This window comes from Zophobas morio, unplaced genomic scaffold (assembly GCF_036711695.1).
Source record: "Zophobas morio isolate AGI-343-1 ecotype UQ-CSIRO unplaced genomic scaffold, CSIRO_AGI_Zmor_V1 ptg000035l, whole genome shotgun sequence".
Classification (NCBI taxonomy): Eukaryota; Metazoa; Arthropoda; class Insecta; order Coleoptera; family Tenebrionidae; genus Zophobas; species Zophobas morio.
Window position 1 is genome coordinate 57,295 of NW_026972140.1, and position 20,780 is coordinate 78,074.

At 31.9% G+C, this 20,780-nt stretch overlaps 2 protein-coding genes across 5 annotated transcripts; one reads left to right on the top strand and one right to left on the bottom strand.

Moving 5' to 3' along the window:
* Window positions 1-2,130: 2,130 nt before the first annotated feature.
* Window positions 2,131-7,817, bottom strand: LOC135139830 (uncharacterized). Of its 2 annotated transcripts, none has more exons than XM_064070179.1 (4): window positions 7,555-7,817; window positions 7,341-7,499; window positions 3,434-3,557; window positions 2,131-2,370 (listed from the first exon to the last, which is right to left on the bottom strand). In XM_064070179.1, the coding sequence occupies exons 2-4, from the start codon at window positions 7,493-7,495 to the stop codon at window positions 2,233-2,235; spliced, it is 417 nt and encodes a 138-aa protein (XP_063926249.1). In that variant the 5' UTR covers window positions 7,496-7,499; window positions 7,555-7,817; the 3' UTR covers window positions 2,131-2,232. The 2 variants fall into 2 exon arrangements, with proteins under 2 accessions (XP_063926249.1, XP_063926248.1); XM_064070178.1 differs by having other exon boundaries at window positions 7,623-7,811.
* LOC135139829 (U11/U12 small nuclear ribonucleoprotein 25 kDa protein-like) lies at window positions 3,186-20,776 on the top strand. Of its 3 annotated transcripts, none has more exons than XM_064070175.1 (3): window positions 3,186-3,362; window positions 8,507-8,738; window positions 20,531-20,776. In XM_064070175.1, exons 2-3 carry the CDS (start codon window positions 8,508-8,510, stop codon window positions 20,774-20,776), a joined length of 477 nt encoding a protein of 158 aa, XP_063926245.1. In that variant the 5' UTR covers window positions 3,186-3,362; window position 8,507. The 3 variants fall into 3 exon arrangements, with proteins under 3 accessions (XP_063926245.1, XP_063926244.1, XP_063926246.1); XM_064070174.1 differs by lacking the exon at window positions 3,186-3,362 and adding an exon at window positions 8,093-8,201; XM_064070176.1 differs by lacking the exon at window positions 3,186-3,362 and having other exon boundaries at window positions 8,419-8,738.
* Window positions 20,777-20,780: the final 4 nt, after the last annotated feature.

Sequence of the window (20,780 nt, forward strand, 5' to 3'; positions counted from 1 at the left end):
TCTTCGATTCATTCATTTTTTTAGATTTTTAAGTTTCTCGGTTTTTAGTTTTTCATTGTTTCAATTTTTCATTTTTTCGAGTTTTTAACTTTTCGAATAAACAAAATCTAAAAATTATAAAATAGAAAAATTGTAAAACTGAAAAAGTACAAAATGAAAGCTTCGAAAAATAAAAAAATCGGAAATCAGGAACTTAAAAAATCAAAGATTGAAAATGTAAAAAATTGAATAAACAAAAAATTATAAAATCCAAAGAAACATTTAAAAAATAAAGGAAAAATTCCCAAAATTGCGATGTTTAAAATTGAGATAGCGAAAACTTAAAAATCGAGAAATCGAAAAATTTTTAAAATTGGAAAATTGAGATATGAGAAATCGAAAATTCCAAAAATGGAAAAATTGAAACACATTAAAAAATTAAAATCGGGAAATCGAAACATAAAAATTATAAAGGGAAAAATGAAAAATTTTAAAAATCGAAAATTTAAAATATATACTAGAAAAATCGAAAATTTTGAAAATCGAAAAACCAAGAAATCGAAATCGAAAACTTGAGACTTCAAAAGATCGAGAAATCGAAATAGGCCGAAATCGGAAAATTGAAATATTTACTTAAAAAAAGATAAACGGAAAAATCGAAAAACTCAAAAAAATCGATAAACCTAGATATGAGAAACAGAAAATTCCAAAAATCGAAAAATTGAAATACAGATTAAAAAATTTAGAAAATCGAAGTTAAAAAATCGTAAAAACAAATTCCATTCGATTTTCCGTTTTATCGATTTTGCAATTTTTTGTTTTTTCAATTTTTTCCAATTTTTTAATTTTCCGATTTTTCAATTTTTCCAATTTTCTACTTTTCGAATAAACAAAATGGAAAAGTTATAAAATAGAAAAATTGTAAAATAGAAAACTCAAAATGAAAAAACGCAAAAGTATAAAATGAAAGCTTCGAGAAATCTAAAAACTTGAGAAATTGAAGAAACGGAAAATTCAAAAATCGAAAGATTAAAAATTGAGAAACTTAAAGATCGAAAAATTGCGGTCGAAAACACGAAAATTATTGTAAAATCTAAATATTGAAAATTGGAAAATCTTATAAGTAAGAAGTAGCCCCGCCCATCCATCCCCTCTTCATTCTAGCAACTACTCCGAATATTGTTCAGTTTTATCTTAATGAAAACTAAGCCCCTCCCACCCACCCTTGAATTTCTTAGAGAATATGTGATATGCCAATATCAACCTTATCTTAGCAAGAATTGGGCCCGCCCACCCGCCCTCTATGTTCTTAGAGTATATGCCATTTGCTAAAATCAGACTTAACCCGAGTTGTTCTCATTATAACGATATTATTTCTGTTCAGTATAAGATCCACGTTTCATTCGGACCAAATAAAATAAATCACTGAAATGAAGGCGGGTGGGTGGGCGGGGTTAATCATATATTCTTCTATAGAATGGGAATGCGAACTAATAAAACCTAGGCTGTTAAAAATAGTTCGTTAAATTGAAAAATCAGTCAGAGTAGACACTGGAAAATCATTTGACACAAACGGCATGTCTGTTCTTGTAACATATGTATAGCATGTAACAGGTTATGTTTCTGCCAAATGGATGTTATAAGAACAGACATGCCGTTCGTGTCAAATGAAATTCCAAAGGCTTCTTTAAGTGGTTTTTCAATTGAACACCATTACATTTAGTTCTGGTTCATATTTTAAAAGACGGGATTATGCAACCCAACATACACATATCAAAGATAACTTCAAACACATTGAATAACGAAAAATTTTAGTTTATAAATAAAACACTTAAAAAAAAGTGAAATCGGCCAAAAGATTTGGAATCGAGTCTTGCTTGGAAAATCTGCAGATGCTCCGTATTTTCAGATTTTGAAAATAAATGAAAAATCCAACCAAGATTTGTAGATTTCTTTGTTGATGTCAGTTGACGGAATAGGAACAAACAATTTTTGTTATATCGGATTACCAACATAGTTTCTAATCGAGTTATCCTTAGTAAGGTTGTGTATGTCGGTGATTAAACCACACTGCTGTCAAAAAACGTCGAATGAAAAACGGTGACCAACCAGAATCGAGTATTCTTGGCACGTTGAAATTCAATACACACATTTCCGATAAACTATTTTATTAATAACATATTAACAAATTTAGTATGTACAAAACTATAACAATTAGACGCGTTAATGGATTTAGTGGAGGCCCGGCTCGCCCTAACCTAACCTATTTTTCAAGTGAACCTTCTTCTTATCGTCCACCTTCATGACATAAAACTCTCTGTCAACATCAATAAACCTGGCCAACCTGTCTCCCTCGAAAGCGTCTTCACCACCTGGTGGATGCATCCGCATCTGTGGAAAGCAAAGTCAGAGCTTCGTCACGTTCTAGAGCCCCGATTACCGCCACAAAAAGCGCACACCAAGAAGCGCCCTTCCTCGTTATTGTGTGGTTACGTATCTTCTCGTCTTCGTTGCACGTTTTATTGAATTATTAAATTTGTTTATTAAATTTACAAAACCGGGTTTACCCTATACCTCAACTATGTCTAATAAATCTAAGTCGGGACTTACAATACCGAAGGGATTAAATGATAAGCAAGGGGTGGGGGTTAATGATTAAAGCTGTTATTGGATTAAGAGCTTGTCGTTATTCCTCAAATGAAGCCTTTTTCAGTCGTTTCTGAAAAAAATCGATTTTAATATACAGGGTGGTCGGGCTCAGCACAACGGGAAAGTTTTTTAAACATGTAACTGTTTACATGTTTAAAAAGAGTGGAGTTTCCCGTTGCGCAAGCAGTGGACACTCTGTATGTTATAAAAAATGCCTGCACATATGTGTGTTTTTTGAATATGCCACACGTGTTTCCAAAATTAGAGTGATTAAAAAAATGATGTAGTTCTAACAATACCACTATATACTAAGTGAGGAGTGAAGTTTTAGCTACACAATTTAGTTACGAAATTAACTAACACTAATTCTAACCCTACCATCACCGCCTATTAAAAACTACTGACGTATTATGTTATAAAAGCGAGAACGAAGCAGTTTCCACACAAAAAATTATCATATAAAAATCATCTCTATTTAAATTTCGTTTTTATCACAGTGGTGACCCCTAACACTTGTTTACATGCACCAACTTTCACTATCTCCTCAGTGACATAAACACTGCTAATTGTAGAAACTACTTCTCCACTCGAGTTAATTCCAATTCATTAATTAATCGTTATTCGTAAAACAACAACTCTAAACTAGATGAAAAATGCAACACGTGTGGCAAACGGGTCTCTTTCAAGACTTTGAACCGAAAACACGTTATACGTCCGGCATTTTTTACAAAACAGTACGTATAATTTTGTGTCTTTGTTATCATGTTCCTCATTGAAGCCATTAATTCACCAACACTCAATTTACCATAATCCTGTATTTCTCTTTGCATGCGTAACTCGTTTCGTCTATGTCTTGGTAGCAGTCGCTCTTGTAGTCGTCGGGAAGAGGTTCGCCTTCAAATTCGCATAATTTCTTCAAAGGTCTAGCTCTAAAAATAAATAAATTATTTTAATGTGGTTGTGTTTTACGTAACAGGTTTGCTAATATTTGTGATTCACAGAAAAAATTGTCGGATTTAAAAATTCAAATCCGCCATCTTTAAAAATGGAAGGCTAATTATATTTTTCTGATCGCTAATCGTAACTTTTTTTGTTATAAGATTTATTTCTTATTTCAGAAGAAAAAAAAGGAGAACGGGTGGGTGGGCGGGGCTAAGTTTAACTTTTTCCTAGAGAGTCTTTTATAGACAAGCAGTCGACCCACCCACCCACCCCCTCTCCATTCTGATGACTACTCTCAATATTGTTCATTGATTACCATTTATTATTTTATTACAATTTTAGAAAAATCCGTTAAATTGTTGGTGAAAAAACAGATAAATTGTTAAATGAAGCATCTACAAAGTATTAATCTGGTGTTAAATAAGCATACCAAACGTGATAATCATATTTAAAAAGCAAAATTAGCGATTCTCCTCCCACTTGCAAAAGCTTCGCCTTAATGAATCATTTCATTGGCTCGGAAAAGAAGGGGGCGGAGTTTATAATTGTACTTCATTGGGTCTATTTTCGGCAAGGTAGTTGTTAAAAAAATTAATTTTTATTAACAAAAAAAATCTCATTCTAGATCCTATTATTTATCGCACTTCTGTCTCAGAGTAGAATCAGCAAGTACTAGCCCCGCCCACCCACCCTCTATTTTCTTAGGGGCTGTATCATCTGCCAAAGTTAGTCTTATCTTAACAGGGTACTAATCCCGCCCACTCGCGCTGTTATCATTCTAAAACGATTTTATTTCGGCTCAGTATAAGATCCACCTTTGATTCACACCAAATATAACGAATCATGGAAATGGGGGCGTGGTGGGCGGGCGGGGCTAATGATTCGGTAGAGTGGGAATGCGAACTAATAAAATCTACGCTGTTAAAAAAAAGAAAAAAAAAAGGCTAATCGGTATTTTTTTGTTAAACTATATGCTATAAGATTTAGTTCCCATTTCGGAAGACAAAAAAATGAGAGAAAGGGTGGGTGGGCGGGGCTAATTTTGACTTTTTTCTACAGAATCTTTTATAACCAAGCGTACATAATATTGTAAACTAAATTTTATTCCGAAAAAAAATGTAATCTTAGATTCCAACTATTATTTGTCAATACAAAATTCAACTTCTATCTCAGAGCCAATAAAATAAGTGATCAAAACGGAATAGGGGTGGGTGGGAGGGGCCACTTTTGACTTTGTTTGAAATCTTAGATTCCACCACTTGTCAAAATAAAATTCAATTCTTATTTTACAATCAATAAAATAAGTAAGTGAATCTAAAATTTAAAAAAATGGAAAAATTAAAATAAATGCATTGAAAAATTAAGAAACCGAAAAATAAAAAAAACGAGAAATCGAAGAAGCGAAAAACTGAAAAATAGATAAATTAAAAAATACCAAAACTGAAATGTAGAAAAATTGAGAAATCGAAACATGAAAAGATCGAGAAGTTGAGACATTAAGATAACCCAAACGAAAAATTAAAAACTGAAAAATTAACACTTAAAAAAATCGATAAATAAAAAAATTGAAAAATCGGAAACTCGAAAAATCGAAGCATCAAAAAAAGAGAAAAACTAAGAAAAAATGGGAAAACTGAGAACTCTAAAACCCACAAGTCAGAATGAAAAATGGAATAATTTTTTAAAATGAAAAAAATCGAAACGTCAAAAAACCTGAAAAATCGAAAAAACGAAAGAAAAATTGAAAATCGACAAATCCAAAGTTTGAAAAATTGAATAATTGAAAAATCAAAAAATTAAGTATCTAAAATTCGAGATAATGAAATCGAAAAATCAGAGAAACTAAATTTTATAAATCGAAAAATTGAAAAATTGGAAAATCTAAAAATCGGAAAATCGAAAAATCTAATACACATTTAAAAAATCGAAAAATTAAAAAGTTGAAAAATTGAGAAATCAAAAAATTGAAAAAACAGAAAAAATGAAGAACTGAATGAAACATCGAAAAATTGAAGAATTGAGAAAGCGAAACATCAAAAAATCTAAAAATTGGAGAATCGAAAAACTGAGAAATCAAAAAAATGAGAATCCGAAAAATCTAAAATAGAAAAATAGAAAAATTAAACAAAAAATCAAAACATTGAAAAAGTTAAGAGCGAAAAATATGAAATTTAAAAAACTGAAAAGTTGCGAACTCGAATAATTGAAAATAGAAAAACCAAAAAATAGAAAAATCTAAAGTTTAAAAAATCGATAAATCAAAAAAAAAAAGAAAAATTAAGAAAAATGGAAAAACTGAAAACTCTAAAACCGAGAAATCAAAAATCGACAGAATGAAAAATTGAAAAGTTTAAAATGAAAAAATTCGAAACATCAACATACCCGAAAAATCGAAAAAACGAAAGAAAAATTGAAAATCGAAAAACCAAAAAATTAAGAAATCTAAATAAACTCGAAGATCAGAAAAACCATATTTTATAAATCGAAAAATTAAAAAATTGAAAAATCGAGAAATCGAAAAATTCAAAATTCGAAAAATTGAAAAACAGAAAAAACGAAAAACTGAACGAAACACCGATAAAAAGCTGAAAAATCTAAACCGAGAAGTCAAAAATCGAAAGATTGAAAAACTAAAAATTCGAAAAGAAATCTAGAACTTCAAAAATCAAAAAATTTAAAGTTAAAAAAAGTTGAAATAACGAAAAATCAAGAAATCAACGAGTCTGCAAATCGAAAAGTCGAAAAATTAGAAAACTAAAAGCGCAAAAGAGAAAAATCCCAAAACTAAAACCGAAAATATGTATGAAAAAAAAAGCGGTACTCGGTATTTTTTTGTTAAACTATAGGCTATAAGATTTAGTTCCTATTTCAGAAGACAAAAAAATGAGAAAAAGGGTGGGTGGGCGGGGCTAATTTTGACTTTTTTCAACAGAATCTTTTATAACCAAGCGTACATAATATTGTAAACTAAATTTTATTCCGAGAAAAAAAATGTAATCTTAGATTCCAACTATTATTTGTCAATACAAAATTCAACATCTGTCTCAAAGCCAATAAAATAAGTGATCAAAACGGAATAGGGGTGGGTGGGCGGGGTTAATCTGGTAAATCGTTGGTGACAAAATAGATAAATTGTTAAACAAAGTATCTAGAAAGAGAATCATGTTTACAATGCAATACTGCTGAGGCTCCTCCCACTCACACAAACTCCACCTTAATAAATCATTTCATTGGCCCGGAGAAGAAGGGCGGCGTTTACAATTGTACTTCATTGTGTTTACTTTACGTGATTTGTTATTATTTAAGTGTAAACTTTGACGGCGACCGCGTTTTCAAAAAAAATTAAAAAAATTAAATTCGTCAATACAAAAAAAACTTGTGTCTCAGAGCCAAGAAAATAAGCGATCAAGACGGAATCGGGGTGGGTGGGCGGGGGCGCTTTAGACCTTGTTTTAAATGTCTTGTCAAAATGAAATTCAATTCCCATTTTACAGTAAATAAACGGAGAAAGGAGGTGGGTGGGGCTAGTTTTACCATCTTTGTCCAGACATAACAGTGATTTTATTAGCTCTGAGGTGAAAGGGGGATTCTACAAGGGCAAATGGACGATCTCAGACAAAACAAAAAAATTTCATTGGCTCTTTTAAAGATTTCGCATCAGGAGAAAAAAAAATCTTGTGTCATTTTAACAATAATAAAAAAACATGTTTTAAAAACACAACACAACTTTCCAGCCCACGTGATTCGTGTTAATTACCAAAAAAACTTACTTGACGATCATTTTGTCAAATCCAGTAGGTTTGTGAATGGGACAGTAGAAAACATCTGGCGTGTTCTTGTCGAAGACGATGTTCCTCATCATGTCTTTGGCCCCCACGACCCCCAGGAGCACCACGAGCCCCAACACCACGAATGACGTATGCATTTTGCTAAAAATGACCAAATTGAGAGTCGCCCACAAGCCAAACTCGACAAAACTTTCACCGTTATTAAACCAAACAAATCAACAATTTTTAACACTGGATAGCACGAAATTAGCCCGAAATACTCACTTTTTCGAAAATACTCAAAGCCTTCTGGGACTAGAACTGTTAAACCCGTCGTCAACAAACCAGCAACGAGCAGGTATTAGTCACAGCGACGGGCGACGGTAAACGGTCCTCCAGCGATGAAGAAATCGCGTTGACCGCGAAAAGTGAAAGAAGTTGGGCGGAAAGCGCAGCGAGTCATGGAAGTGTCATAAATTGTTTAAACTCGAGTAGTCGATAAGTAACTAAACAAGCAAAATTAGGTATCGTAGAATAAGCCAGTGATTGCTTTTAGTGAAAAAAATCGTGCTATGACCAGCGGAAAAACCCGATTTATGACTCCAGTTCTATGACTCTGAGGCCACGCCTCTCAGGTGAACCTCACAAATGCCACAGGTGGGTTCATAGTCGCCCAAATCCTCACTCAAACCTCGCCTTCACGCACCTTGGCGACCAACCACCTGGCCGACTGTTACCTTGTAAAATAATTTTTCAGCTTGTTAGATCATAAACATTTAAAATTAATCCGCAGAAGGTCGCGGTAATTATCCAACTTTTACGCTCTTTCCGCTCGAACGACTCAACAATTTCGAAAAAAAAGTGGTGAGTTTTTCCCTCTTCATTCATAAACTGTGTCCACGAGCACCACGAGTGTGTACGTCTACTCTAACTGCATGACACCCCTTCGTGGACCACCACCACCGCACCCACCCCCTCCACCACCCATTTCGGCAACGATTAACCCAAAAAGCGATTTTTTCCCGCATTAATTACCAGTTTCAGTGGCGTGCGTCACATAATAATAATTCTAGACACGCCACTGTCGTCTGTCAAACGTCAAACCCGTGTCGTCATAACCTCAATATTTATTGTTGTTTGGACTGAACGCTCTGCTTATTTTCACGCAGGATGGACGACGATAAACAGAACTTGGAGCAAGAACTGGATAATTTGAGCTACGAGGATTTGTGTGAGATCACGCAGAGCAGTCTGCGGAGGTTAATAGCCGCGGACCCCCTTCTTCAGGACCTTCCGGGGGATGTCACCACCGAGGAGGTGCTGGCGCAGATCGCAGTGGCCCAGGGCAAGTCCATCACGGTGGTGGTGTTGAGGCACTACGAGACTCCTCTGCACGTCGTGGTAAGAAAAATGAGGTTATGTGCATTTTTTTTATACATGGTGATTTTTAAAATGCGACTTTTTTTGGAAAATTATTGTGGGATTGGTATAATTAGTTCCGTAACGCCAACATGTGCACTTTAATTAATCTCGTTAAGGCTTTATAACTTCGATAATAGTAATTATGTGGTGGTTATCTCCGTCATCGGGGCTCTGTTATTGCTTTTTGATGACTTCAGTAAACTACAATTAACGTCCTTTCTATTGTAATCTTCCTACTTTAATCAAAGTCACGACACGTGATGTCATAAATTGAACAAATTAAATGCAAACATTTAACAGTTCGAGTTAGCGGTGTGATTCATGGTCTTGATTAATCCTTAAACGTCCTTCCATCAAGACACTTAAACTGCTAACGCATGTGTGATATGCGTTAGCGAACGTCAATATTTTACTAAATAATGTAACAACAACAACTAAAAAAGTCGTACTATGTTACAATAAAACTAGGAGCGAAAATTCATATTTTTTTTGACATTGATAATTTCCACTCAATACTCACTTTTATTAAGCTCTTCAGTTCGCTCTGATTACGTCAAGTGATTCGTTTAAGGCGAGTATTTGAATCTTTTTCATTCATTGTGCTTGTGCCAAGTGGAGTGCTGATATCGCGATAACATTTTCTACGTTAACGCAATGTGGATTCTACCCAATAAATCTTGATTTCGTTTGCAGTGTCTTGGTACGTATTGACTCGATTAAATTTTACGCCGACCACGTGTTTTTGCAATAAAATCGAAAGTAAGTAAGTAAATTGTGACTAACGGTGATGCGTTCATTGATGTTTTACGATGTTTGTTCAACCGATTCAGGTTTGTCCGGAAGGCTATAAAATGTGGTAATCGATAACTGAGCCGATTCGTGGTAAAGGTTTGGTTGTTTTCGTAAAAGCGCGTTGCGCCGTTTCTAAATATAAAATTTAATATTCGAAAATATTCGCGGAAATGAACGTGCTCGAGTCACCAGATTGGGTTTCTTTCGTGGAAGTCGCGCTTGTAAAAATTGCGAACTTGACGAAAATGCGAGATTATCTCGCGGTAAACTCTCGAGATAAATTTTTGTTGTTTGTTTTGTGCCAATTTTTTTAATGAAACTTGTTCAGTCTCGTGGAATTAAGAAAGAATTTCGACGAAGCTGTCTGGTAATTATAAATCTTTTGCTTGAAAAAATCAAACCTTTCGAATGCGAGCGCAGCGAGTACGTTCAGGTTGTTGATGTAATGGGCGAAATATTAGGACTCCATTCATAGCTTTTGTAGTTATTTGTACAGGTGACTCAAAAAATTAATGAATGAGCTAATCCACTTTGAGTCACCTGTATAAACAGTTCTAAAAAATGTATTTGCGAGATTTCAAATCATTCGATTTTGCAGTTCCTGTTTAAATCAATACAACAAATTGACTCAATTTTTTTTTCACCCTGTGTAAGCAATTCTAAAGAATATTAACATTTTAACTAGGATTTATTGGCCAAAATTTTGAGATGACGTCATCATTTTGATTAAGAATTTACCGTAGTTGTTTAAAAAGGAACGTAGTCCTGAACTTGTGGTTTTTGAATCGCGATTTTTGGAAAAAAATCAGATTTTTCGATTTCTCGATTTTTCAAATTTCGGGTTCTCAATTTTTCCACATTTCGGTTTTGAAAAATACGGATTCTAAATATTCTAAACATTCTAAAGTTTCCAAGGATTCTGAAGATCCTGAATCTTTCGACGAGTGTAGATTCCAGAAAATCTGAAAACTGAAAACTTCGAACGAATATAAAAAATCCAAAGGTCTCAGATGTTCTAAAAATTTCAAAAATTCCGGAGAGTCCAAGACTAGAGATTCCAGAGATTCGAAAGATTCTGAGTATTTCGAAAACTGGAAAGTCCAAAAAATCTTAAGACTGAAGATTCTGAGGATTATAAAGATTCCAAAGATTTAAAAATTCCAGGAATTTCAAAATATTGAGTATTTCGAAGGTTGAAAATTCCAAAAATCTGAAGACTGAACATTTTGTAGATTGCAAGATTCAGAGGATTCCAAAGATTCTGAATATTCTGAAGATTCCGAAAGATTCTGAAGGTTCTGGAGATTCTAAAGATTCTGAAAATCCCTCAGATTCTAAAAATTTCAAAGATTCTGAAGACTATAAAGATTCCAAAAATTCCAGAGTTATTCCGAGATTCCAGGGATTCTACATGTTCTAAAGATTCCAAGGTTTCTGAAAGTTCCAAAAAATTAGAAAATTGAAGATTTCGAAGATTGTAAACATTATTATAAAGATCCTTAAGATTTCAGAGATTCCAAACGTTCCAGAGATTCCAGAAATCTCAAAAATTCCGAATATTTCGAGACGTTAGACGGAGATTCCAAAGATATTCTGAAGATTTTGAGGATTCTGAAAACCCTGAATTTTTCTAAGAGTGAAGATCTCAGAAAACTGAAAACTTCGAACGAATATAAAGAATCCAAAGGTCTCAGATGTTCTAAAAATTTCAAAAATTTCGGATAGTCCAAGACTAGAGATTCCAAAGATTCTGAGTATTTCGAAGACCGGAAAGTCCAAAAAATCTTAAGACTGAAGATTCTGAGGATTATAAAGATTCCAAAGATTTAAAAATTCCAGGAATTTCAAAATAACTCTGAGTATTTCGAAGGTTGAAAATTCCAAAAATCTGAAGACTGAAGATTCCGTAGATTGCAAAGATTATAAAGATTCCAAAGGTCCAGAGATTCCAGAAAATTAAAAAATTCCGGACGTTCCGGGATCCTAGAAATTCCCGAGATTCTGAGGATTCCAAGGATTCTGAATACTCTGAAGATTCCGAAAGATTCTGAAGGTTCTGAAGATTCTAAAGATTCTAAAAATCCGTCAGATTCTAAAAATTTTAAAGATTCTGAAGACTATAAAGATCCCAAAAGTTCCGGAGTTATTCCGAGACTTTAGAGATAGTAGAAATCTCAAAGATTCTGGATATTCCGAGATTCCAGGGATTCTAAAAATTCTAAATGTTCTAAAGATTCCAAGGTTTCTGAAGATTCCAAAAAATTTGAAAATTGAAGATTTCGAAGATTCCAAACGTTCCAGAGATTCCAGAAATCACAAAAATTCCGAATATTTCGAGACTAGGTGGAGATTCCAAAGATATTCTGAAGATTTTGAGGATTCTGAAGGCCCTGAATTTTTCTAAGAGTGAAGATTCCAGAAAATCTGAAAACTTCGAACGAATATAAAGATTCCAAAAATTTCAAATAATCCAAAATTGCCGGAGATTCTAAACATTTCAAAAATTCCATGAAGTCCAAGACTCCAGAGATTCTAAAGATTCTGAGTATTTCGAAGACTGAAAAGTCCAAAAAAATCTTAAGACTTTGGATTATAAAGATTCCAAAGATTTAAAAATTCCAGGAATTTCAAAATGTTCTGAGTATTTCGAAGGTTGAAAATTCAAAAAATTTGAAGACTGAAGATTCCGTAGATTGCAAAGATTATAAAGATTCCAAAGGTCCAGAGATTCCAGAAAATTAAAAAATTCCGGATGTTCCGGGATCCTAGAAATTCCAGAGATTCTTAAAGATTCTGGGGATTCCAAGGATTCTGAATACTCTGAAGATTCCGAAAGATTCTGAAGGTTCTGAAGATTCCGAAAGATTCTGAAGGTTCTGAAGATTCTAAAGATTCTAAAAATCCGTCAGATTCTAAAAATTTTAAAGATTCTGAAGACTATAAAGATCCCAAAAGTTCCGGAGTTATTCCGAGACTTTAGAGATAGTAGAAATCTCAAAGATTCTGGATATTCCGAGATTCCAGGGATTCTAAAAATTCTAAATGTTCTAAAGATTCCAAGGTTTCTGAAGATTCCAAAAAATTTGAAAATTGAAGATTTCGAAGATTCCAAACGTTCCAGAGATTCCAGAAATCACAAAAATTCCGAATATTTCGAGACTAGGTGGAGATTCCAAAGATATTCTGAAGATTTTGAGGATTCTGAAGGCCCTGAATTTTTCTAAGAGTGAAGATTCCAGAAAATCTGAAAACTTCGAACGAATATAAAGATTCCAAAAATTTCAAATAATCCAAAATTGCCGGAGATTCTAAACATTTCAAAAATTCCATGAAGTCCAAGACTCCAGAGATTCTAAAGATTCTGAGTATTTCGAAGACTGAAAAGTCCAAAAAAATCTTAAGACTTTGGATTATAAAGATTCCAAAGATTTAAAAATTCCAGGAATTTCAAAATGTTCTGAGTATTTCGAAGGTTGAAAATTCAAAAAATTTGAAGACTGAAGATTCCGTAGATTGCAAAGATTATAAAGATTCCAAAGGTCCAGAGATTCCAGAAAATTAAAAAATTCCGGATGTTCCGGGATCCTAGAAATTCCCGAGATTCTTAAAGATTCTGGGGATTCCAAGGATTCTGAATACTCTGAAGATTCCGAAAGATTCTGAAGGTTCTGGAGATTCTAAAGATTCTAAAAATCCGTCAGATTCTAAAAATTTTAAAGATTCTGAAGACTATAAAGATCCCAAAAGTTCCGGAGTTATTCCGAGACTTTAGAGATAGCAGAAATCTCAAAGATTCTGGATATTCCGAGATTCCAGGGATTCTAAAAATTCTAAATGTTCTAAAGATTCCAAGGTTTCTGAAGATTCCAAAAAATTTGAAAATTGAAGATTTCGAAGATTCCAAACGTTCCAGAGATTCCAGAAATCACAAAAATTCCGAATATTTCGAGACTTTAGGTGGAGATTCCGAAGATATTCTGAAGATTTTGAGGATTCTGAAGGCCCTGAATTTTTCTAAGAGTGAAGATCCCAGAAAATCTGAAAACTTCGAACGAATATAAAGATTCCAAAAATTTCAAATAATCCAAAATTGCCGGAGATTCTAAACATTTCAAAAATTCCATGGAGTCCAAGACTCCAGAGATTCTAAAGATTCTGAGTATTTCGAAGACCGGAAAGTCCAAAAAATCTTAAGACTTTGGATTATAAAGATTCCAAAGATTTAAAAATTCCAGGAATTTCAAAATATTCTGAGTATTTCGAAGGTTGAAAATTCAAAACATTTGAAGACTGAAGATTCCGTAGATTGCAAAGATTATAAAGATTCCAAAGGTCCAGAGATTCCAGAAAATTAAAAAATTCCGGATGTTCCGGGATCCTAGAAATTCCGGAGTTTCTTAAGATTCTGAGGATTCCAAGGATTCTGAATAGTCTGAAGAGTCCGAAAGATTCTGAAGGTTCTGGAGATTCTAAAGATTCTAAAAATCCGTCAGATTCTAAAAATTTTAAAGATTCTGAAGACTATAAAGATCCCAAAAGTTCCAGAGTTATTCCGAGACTTTAGAGATAGTAGAAATCTCAAAGATTCTGGATATTCCGAGATTCCAGGGATTCTAATAATTCTAAATGTTCTAAAGATTCCAAGGTTTCTGAAGATTCCAAAAAATTTGAAAATTGAAGATTTCGAAGATTCCAAACGTTCCAGAGATTCCAGAAATCACAAAAATTCCGAATATTTCGAGACTAGGTGGAGATTCCCAGATATTCTGAAGATTTTGAGGATTCTGAAGACCCTGAATTTTTCTAAGAGTGAAGATTCCAGAAAATCTGAAAACTGAAAATTTCGAACGAATATAGAGATTCCAAAAATTTCAAATAATCCAAAATTGCCGGAGATTCTAAACATTTCAAAAATTCCATGAAGTCCAAGACTCCAGAGATTCTAAAGATTCTGAGTATTTCGAAGACTGAAAAGTCCAAAAAATCTTAAGACTTTGGATTATAAAGATTCCAAAGATTTAAAAATTCCAGAAATTTCAAAATATTGTGAGTATTTCGAAGGTTTTTTTTTGGTTGGAAATTCCAAAATCTGAAGACTGAAGATTTCGTAGATTGCAGAGATTGTAAATATTCGAAAAATTCTGAAGAGTATGAGTATTTCGAAGAGTGAAGAGTCCAAAAAATCTTAAGATTTTTGAAGATTCTGAGGAATGTAAAGATTCTAAAGATGTCACAAATTTTAAAAATTCCGGGTGTTCCGGGACTCTAGGAATTCCAATAATTCCGGATCTTCCGAGATTCTAAAGAGTCTGGAGATTCTGAAGACTCCAAAGATTCAGAATATTCTAAAGGTTCCGAAGATTCTGAGTAATTCGGAGGCTGAAGATCCAATAATCTAAATACTTTAAAATTGCAAAGGTTATAAAGATATCAAAGGTTCTAGAAAGTCCAGAGATTCGAAAGATTCTAAAGGTTCTGGAAATTCTAAAAAATCTGAAAATTCTGCGGATTCTAAAACTTCCAAGGATTCTGAAGATTATAAAGATCCCAAAAGTTCCAGAGGTATTCCGAGACTTTGAAGATTCTAGAATTCTCAAAGATTTTTTAAATATTTTAATTTCAGATGTTTCAATTTTTCAACTTGTCGATTTTACAATTTTCATTTTTTTTGGTTTTTAAATTATGATTTTTCGGGTTTTCATTTTTCAGTTTCCCGATTTTTGGATTTTTCAATTGCGGAATTTTTGAATTTAAAATTTTTCAGTTAATTCTTCGATTTTGGACTATTTCAATATCTGAATGTATCGGTTTTTCAATTTTTCAATTTACCAATTTTTCGAGAATTTAGTTCGGGTTTTTTTGTGATTTTTCAGTTTTCCAAGTTTTCGATTTTTTTAATTGTACATTTTCGATTTTTTAAATTTTACATGACGATTTTACGATTTTGTGACGTTTGAGTTTCCCGATTTAAAAATTTTTTAATATCCCAATTTTTCGTCTCGTGTTTTTCGATTTTTAAAATTTTTCAAGCTTTCGATTTCTCAATTCTGGGAATTTTTCAATTTCTGGATTTTAATATTTTTCCATATTTTAGTTTTTCGATTATATAAATTTTAGATTTTTCGACTTTTTGATGTTTCTTCAATTGCTTGATTTTTCGACTTTTTCGGATTTCGGTTTTTAGATTTTCCTATTTTGAAAATGTTTTGATTTATCGACATTCCGATGTTTCGACATTTTGATTTGGCAAAGGTCCAGAGATTCCAGAAAATTAAAAAATTCCGGCTGTTCCGGGACTCTGGAGATTCCAAAAATTCCAATAATTCCGGATCCTTGGAGACCCTAGAAATTCCCGAGATTCTTAAGATTCTGGAGATTCTGAGGATTCCAAAGATTTTGAATACTCTGAAGATTCCGAAAGATTCTGAAGGTTCTGGAGATTATAAAAATTCTGAAAATTCCTCAGGTTCTAAAAATTTCAAAGATTCTGAAGACTATAAAGATTCCAAAAGTTCCAGAGTTATTCCGAGATTTTAGAGATAGTAGAAATCTCAAAGATTCTGGATATTCCGAGATTCCAGGGATTCTAAAAATTCTAAATGTTCTAAAGATTCCAAAAAATTTGAAAATTGAAGATTTCAAAGATTCCAAACCTTCCAGAGATTCCAGAAATTTCGAGATTTTCGACGGAGATTCCAAAGATATTCTGAAGATTTTGAGGATTCTGAAGACCCTGAATTTTTCCAAGAGTGAAGATTCCAGAAAATCTGCAAACTGAAAACTTCTAAAAATTTCAAATAATCCAAAATTTCCAGAGATTCTAAAACATGAAAAGTCCAAAAAATCTTAAGACTTTGGATTATAAAGATTCCAAAGATTTAAAAATTCCAGAAATTTCAAAATATTGTGAGCATTTCGAAGGTTTTTTTTTTGGTTGGAAATTCCAAAATCTGAAGGCTGAAGATTCCGTAGATTGCAAAGATTGTAAAGATTCGAAAAATTCTGAAGAGTATGAGTATTTCGAAGAGTGAAGAGTCTAAAAAATCTTAAGATTTTTGAAGATTTTGAAGAATATAAAGATTCTAAAGATTTCAGGAATTTTAAAAATTCCGGATGTTCCGGGACTCTAGAAATTCCAATAATTCCGGATCTTCCGAGATTCTAGAAATTTCCGAAATTCTAAAGATTCTGAAGACTCCAAAGATTCAGAATATTCTAAAGGTTCTGAAGATTCTGAGTAATTTGGAGGCTGAAGATCCAATAATCTAAATACTTTAAAATTCCAACGGTTATAAAGATATCAAAGGTGCTAGAAATTCCAGAGATTCGAAAGGTTCGGAAGATTCTAAAGGTTCTGGAAATTCTAAAAATTCTGAAAATTCTGCGGATTCTAAAACTTCCAAGGATTCTGAAAATTATAAAGATCCCAAAAGTTCCAGAGGTATTCCGAGACTTTAAAGATTCCAGAATTCTCAAAGATTTTTAAATTATTTTAATTTCAGATGTTTCAATTTTTTACTTTCTCAATCTTTCAACTTGTCGACTTTACATTTTTCATTTTTTTTGGTTTTTAAATTATGATTTTTTCGATTTTTCAATTTTAAATTTTTCATTTTTTCGATTTCTCGATTGAGCGTGATTTTGGTTTTCCGATTGTTCAATTTCTCGATTTTTGGATTTTTCAATTTTCCCATATTTCGATTTCTCAGTTTTGGGAATTTTACAATTCGTTGATTTTTCGGTTTTTTTAAACTATGGATTTTTCAATATCTCGATTTATGGAATTTTTGAATTTAAAATTTTTCAGTTAATTCTTCGATTTTGGACAGTTTCAATATCTATAGATGTTACGGTTTTGAATTTCTCCTTTTCTTTTTTTTTACATTTTTCAATTCTTTTGATATTTAAATTTTTTTAGTTTGAAACTTTTTGATTTTGGATTATGTATTTCAATTCCTGGATTTCTCGGTTTTTTGGTTTTCCAATTTTTCCATGTGTCGGTTTTTCAATTTTCCAATTTTTTGAGAATTTAATTCGGTTTTTTTTTTATTGTTCTGTTTTTCAATTTTTCGATGTTTTAAATTTCACATGACGATTTTTTCGATTTTTTGATGTTTAGGATTCCCGAATTTAAAATTCTTTTAATATCCCTCCCCCAAGTCTCATGTTTTTCGATTTTTAGAATTTTTCAACTTCTCGATTTCTCAATTGTGGGAATTTTTCAATTTCTGGATTTTAAAATTTTTCGATTTTTTAATGTTTTTTCAATTGCTCGATTTTTCGGATTTCGATTGTTAAAATTTTTCATTTTTTGGTTTTTAAATTTTCCGATTTTTTAAATTTTTTGATTTATCGACATTCCGATGTTTCATTTTTTCAATTATTCGATTTTTCCATCGTCCAACTTTTCGGTTTTACATTTTTAATTAAAAAAAAAGTTTTTTTGCTTTTTAAAATTGTTTTTTTCGATTTTTCAATTTTAAATTTTTCTCTTTTCATTTTTCGATTTCTCGATTGAGCGTGATTTTGGTTTTCCGATTGTTCAATTTCTCGACTTTTGGATTTTTCAATTTTCCCATATTTCGATTTCTCAAATTTGGGAATTTTACAATTTGTTGATTTTTCGGTTTTTTTAAACTATAGATTTTTCAATATTTCGATTTATGGAATTTTTGAATTTTAAATTTTTCAGTTAATTCTTCGATTTTGGACTGTTTCAATATCTAGATGTTACGGTTTTTGAATTTCTCCGTTTCTTTTTTTTTACATTTTTCAATTCTTCTGATATTTAAATTTTTCCATTTTTTTAGTTTGAAACTTTTTGATTTTGGATTATGTATTTCAATTCCTGGATTTCTCGGTTTTTTGGTTTTCCAATTTTTCCATGTGTCGGTTATTCAATTTTCCAATTTTTCGAGAATTTAATTCGGTTTTTTTTTTGATTGTTCAGTTTTTCGAGTTTTCGATTTCTTAAATTTTATATTTTCGAATTTTCAATTTTTCGATGTTTTAAATTTCACATGACGATTTTTCGATTTTTTGATGTTTAGGATTCCCGAATTTAAAATTCTTTTAATATCCCTCCCCCAAGTCTCGTGTTTTTCGATTTTTAGAATTTTTCAACTTCTCGATTTCTCAATTGTGGGAATTTTTCAATTTCTGGATTTTAAAATTTTTCGATTTTTTAATGTTTTTTCAATTGCTCGATTTTTCGGATTTCGATTGTTAAAATTTTTCATTTTTTGGTTTTTAAATTTTCCGATTTTTTAAATTTTTTGATTTATCGGCATTCCGATGTTTCATTTTTTCAATTATTCGATTTTTCCATCGTTCAACTTTTCGGTTTTACATTTTTAATTAAAAAAAAGTGTTTTTGGTTTTTAAAATTGATTTTTTCGATTTTTCAATTTTAAATTTTTCACTTTTCATTTTTCGATTTCTCGATTGAGCGTGATTTTGGTTTTCCGATTGTTCAATTTCTCGATTTTTGGATTTTTCAATTTTGCCATATTTCGATTTCTCAATTTTGGGAATTTTACAATTTGTTGATTTTTCGGTTTTTTTAAACTATAGATTTTTCAATATTTCGATTTATGGAATTTTTGAATTTAAAATTTTTCAGTTAATTCTTCGATTTTGGACTGTTTCAATATCTAGATGTTACGGTTTTTGAATTTCTCCGTTTCTTATTTTTTACATTTTTCAATTCTTTTGATATTTAAATTTTTCCATTTTTTTAATTTGAAACTTTTTGATTTTGGATTATGTATTTCAATTCCTGGATTTCTCTATTTTTGGTTTTCCAATTTTTCCATGTGTCTGTTATTCAATTTTCCAATTTTTCGAGAATTTAATTCGGTTTTTTTTTTGATTGTTCAGTTTTTCGAGTTTTCGATTTCGTAAATTTTATATTTTCGATTTTTCAATTTTTCGATGTTTTAAATTTCACATGACGATTTTTCGATTTTTTGATGTTTAGGTTTCCCGATTTTAAAATTTTTTTAATATCCCTCCCCCAAGCCTCGTGTTTTTCGATTTTTAGAATTTTTCAACTTCTCGATTTCTCAATTCTGGGTTTTAAAATTTTTCGATTTTTTTAAATTTTAAACATTTTTTGATTTATCGACATTCCGATGTTTCATTTTTTTAATTATTCGATTTTTCCATCCTTCAACTTTTCGGTTTTACATTTTTTATTAAAAAAGTTTTTTTGGTTTTTAAAATTGATTTTTTCGATTTTTCAATTTTAAATTTTTCATTTTTCGATTGTTCAATTTCTCGATTTTTGGATTTTTCAATTTTCCGGTTTTTAGATTTCTCAATTTTGGGAATTTTACCATTGTTGGTTTTTCGGTTTTTTTAAACTATAGATTTTTCAATATTTCGATTTATGGAATTTTTGAATTTTAAATTTTTCAGTTAATTCTTCGATTTTTGAATGTCTCCGTTTCTTTTTTTTTATTTTTCAATTTTTCGGTTTTTCCATTTTTCGATTTCCAAAATTTTACATTTTTTGATTATTTTCTTGATTTTTAAATTTTTGGGTTTTTCAATTTTTCAGTTATTAATTTTTCGATTTTGGGCTATTTCAGTTCCTCGCTTTTTCGATTTTCCAATTTTTCGGTTTTTCAATTTTCCAATTTTTGGAGAGTTGAGGTCGATTTTTCAGTTTCTCGATTTCTCTGTTTTTTATTTAACGACTTTTTGATGTTTTGATTTCGCAATTTTGGGAATTTTTCAATTTCTGTTAATTTTCAATTATTGAAAACCTAAATTAGTCTGAAAAAATGAACTTTGAGATTTTATATAAGTCATTAAAAAAAATGAATGAATCAGTGAACTTTATTTTTGATCAAAATTCTCACCAAAGAGTTGACCCACTCATCCCTCCGAATGCGATTTTTTTTTAAATAAATTTTCAAAAACATTTACTTAATTTAATTTTTCGATACCGAAAATCACACCCTTCTGAATTCCAGATCCCCCAGCTGGGCACGACCGTCCGCGACCTCAAGCGCGCCATCCAGCGCAACTTCACCCTCCGCCAGCAGCGCCTCCGCAGCAAGACCAAGATCTCCTGGGGCTACGTCTGGCGCACGTACGACCTGCTCCACTGGGGCAAGCCGATGAGCAAGGACGGCGAGCTGGTGAGCAACTACGGGGTGGTGAACAGGTCGGAGATCCGTTTCGGGAAGAAGTTGCGGCGCAAAGCCGAGACATGTTAGTGCG

Excerpts from the sequence above, each read along its gene's own strand:
- LOC135139830 (XM_064070179.1), bottom strand. The coding sequence starts at position 7,495 with ATGCATACGTCATTCGTGGTGTTGGGGCTCGTGGTGCTCCTGGGGGTC. Across the intron at positions 3,558-7,340 it reads TTTGACAAAATGATCGTCAA|AGCTAGACCTTTGAAGAAAT; the intron begins GTAAGTTTTTTT and ends ATTTATTTTTAG. Across the intron at positions 2,371-3,433 it reads AAGAGAAATACAGGATTATG|ATGCGGATGCATCCACCAGG; the intron begins GTAAATTGAGTG and ends TGCTTTCCACAG.
- LOC135139829 (XM_064070175.1), top strand. The coding sequence starts at position 8,508 with ATGGACGACGATAAACAGAACTTGGAGCAAGAACTGGATAATTTGAGC. Across the intron at positions 8,739-20,530 it reads AGACTCCTCTGCACGTCGTG|ATCCCCCAGCTGGGCACGAC; the intron begins GTAAGAAAAATG and ends TCTGAATTCCAG.